Below are 2,500 nucleotides of genomic sequence, written 5' to 3'. Positions count from 1 at the left end.
AAACGTCACCTGTGTAATGTTACCTGAACAAACCCTGAAATCTAAACACTAAATCACAGCTATGCTTATATTTACACACGTTTATAAGTACAAGTTGATAAACTTTTTATAAACTTTTTTTTGCGATTGAATTGTCAAAACAATTTGTTGCTTTGAAAGGCGACCTTAAATAAAATGTTTTGTTATTGTTATTATTTTTTTTAATTGTATCTTTATTTGGAGCGTACAGGTAGATACAACAACATAACAACATTAGTAAAAATAGAAACAAAAGTCCTTCCAGTTTTGTTTGTTTTGAGTCCGGAAAAGGCGCAACACCAGCCATCCAGGAATACGAGTCCAAAGAAAGTAAAGTCATAGATCGTGGATCAGATTTCGTTCGTCCTTTGTAGTGTCCACTCTCCCCTAATAACTTAAATTTAACATCAATTGTGATAAAGTAATATCAGTGGGTACACATTAACCTCTTAAGGACAGAACTGACAATTTGCCCGGGATAAACAGAGCCAGATGAGGCTCACATGTTCACTTAAAGAGAACTCTGATACAACTGAATTAAAGGTGGAACAGTTTACATGAAACTATGAACAGAGGGGGGTCGCCTGCTGCTGCTGTCATAGAAATAATCATCAATAACCAGACAGAGATTAAATCATTAAATTACAAAACAATATTACCAGTGAGATCAAATAAAGTCTGTTCTCATGGGGGCAATGAATACAATCCAGTTGTTCCAAATTTGGTAAAATTTGGAACAACTGGATTCTTAATTGATAGGTCAATTTTTCCATCCTAAATATCTCAAGAGTTATTCCAATCATCCAGGACTGAATCAGACTGAACCATCTCCTTCTAATTGTTTTCTTACTTGCCACATGTTTTATTATTAATAACATTAGTGTGTGTGTGTCTGTGTGTGTGTGTGTGTGTGTGTGTGTGTCTGTGTGTGTGTCTCTGTGTGTATCAGCTGTGTGGGATCAGGTTCTTGAACCGGTCTCTCAGCTCAGATCTTCCAGTGGGACTCTGAAACTCTTCCCGATTTATCTGAAAGGAGAAGATCTGTTTGGTTTGACCACGTCTGCTGTGACCCGCATCATCGAGTCTGTACGTCTTAAACACACACACACACACACACTAACACACACACACACACATACAGTGTGTCTGAACATGTGTATGTGTTTGTGCAGCTGCCCGGCGTGGAGACCTGTGAGCGCTACACCTTCCGTTACGGCAGGAACCCTCTCATGGAGTGGCCTCTGGCCTTCAACCCAACCGGCTCGGCCCGGTCTGAACCCAAAGCCGGTCAGACCAAGAGGTAACACACACACACACACACACACACACACTATCTACCACCCTCAGGTTGAGCTTTGTGTTCATACAGTATTTCAATGACTAAACTAAAATTGGTCAAAGTTTCAGATCTGGAGGTAATCATGTGTTGGAGTAATCCCAGGATGAGTCTGCAGGGGGCGCTAAACGACTCGTTCTGTAAATCACGCCATAGCTCCCCGATATGAAACCAAGAATTTCAGCAGACGGCTTCAAGCCTCTGAAACCTCTTACATAGACTCTCTTCTCCCAGACCTGGAGAGCAGCCCTGCAGCGTTCTGGTGAGCTCCAGGTGTTGACTGAAGTCTTGTCTCTCTGTCAGACCGAACCTGCTGACCAGCGTCGCTCCTCGCTGTCAGGGCTCGGTGGGCTCCATCGTCGGCCTCGTCCCCGGCGTCATCTCTCTCTCCCCGGGCGAGAACGTGGCCGGCGCCCATCAGGGACGCCACTCCAAGTCATCGCAGTACCGCCGCATGAAAGCCGACTGGAAGACCAACGTGTACCTGGCTCGTTCCCGCATCCAGGTAAGACCGTGTGTGTGTGTGTGTGTGTGTGTGTGTGTGTGTGTGTGTGTGTGTGTGTGTGTACTCATCTGTGTGTGTGTGTACTCATCTGTGTGTGTGTGTAGGGTCTGGGTCTGTACGCTGCCAGAGACATTGAGAAGTGCACCATGGTCATCGAGTACATCGGCACCATCATCAGGAGCGAGGTCGCCAACCGCAAGGAGAGGTTGTATGAGTCCCAGGTAACACACACACACACACACACACACCCAGGTAAATTTTAAAAAAGGCCTTCAGTGTGTCTGGATCATAAAGGTCGTAATGATGTTGCACTTAAATGTGTGTGTGTGTGTAGAACCGTGGTGTGTACATGTTCCGGATCGATAACGACTTTGTGATTGACGCCACCATCACGGGAGGACCCGCCAGGTAAGATGATTTAAGACCGGTTCCAACTGGTTTGTTTCTGTTTGTCAGATGTTTTGTTGTTTATTTTAATGTGTGTTGCAATGAACCCGCCTTCTGTGTGTGATTGACAGGTACATCAACCACTCGTGTGCTCCCAACTGCATCACTGAGGTGGTGACGGTTGAGAAGGAGAACAAGATCATCATCAGCTCCTGCAGACGCATCCAGAGAGGAGAAGAGGTACCACCTGTCAA

General features: G+C 45.2%; 1 protein-coding gene across 1 annotated transcript in view; it reads left to right on the top strand.

Annotated features, from left to right (window-relative positions):
• kmt2ca (lysine (K)-specific methyltransferase 2Ca) overlaps positions 1-2,500 on the top strand; it is a 54,307-nt gene that overhangs the window by 49,670 nt on the left and 2,137 nt on the right. Inside the window, 6 exon segments of the mRNA XM_065949144.1 lie at positions 968-1,104; positions 1,191-1,318; positions 1,658-1,859; positions 1,964-2,080; positions 2,194-2,267; positions 2,378-2,486. Coding sequence (XP_065805216.1) covers positions 968-1,104; positions 1,191-1,318; positions 1,658-1,859; positions 1,964-2,080; positions 2,194-2,267; positions 2,378-2,486 — 767 coding nt within the window.

Source organism: Labrus bergylta, chromosome 20 (genome assembly GCF_963930695.1).
Source record: "Labrus bergylta chromosome 20, fLabBer1.1, whole genome shotgun sequence".
Taxonomy (NCBI): Eukaryota; Metazoa; Chordata; class Actinopteri; order Labriformes; family Labridae; genus Labrus; species Labrus bergylta.
This window is presented reverse-complemented; position numbering and strand designations above follow the sequence as displayed.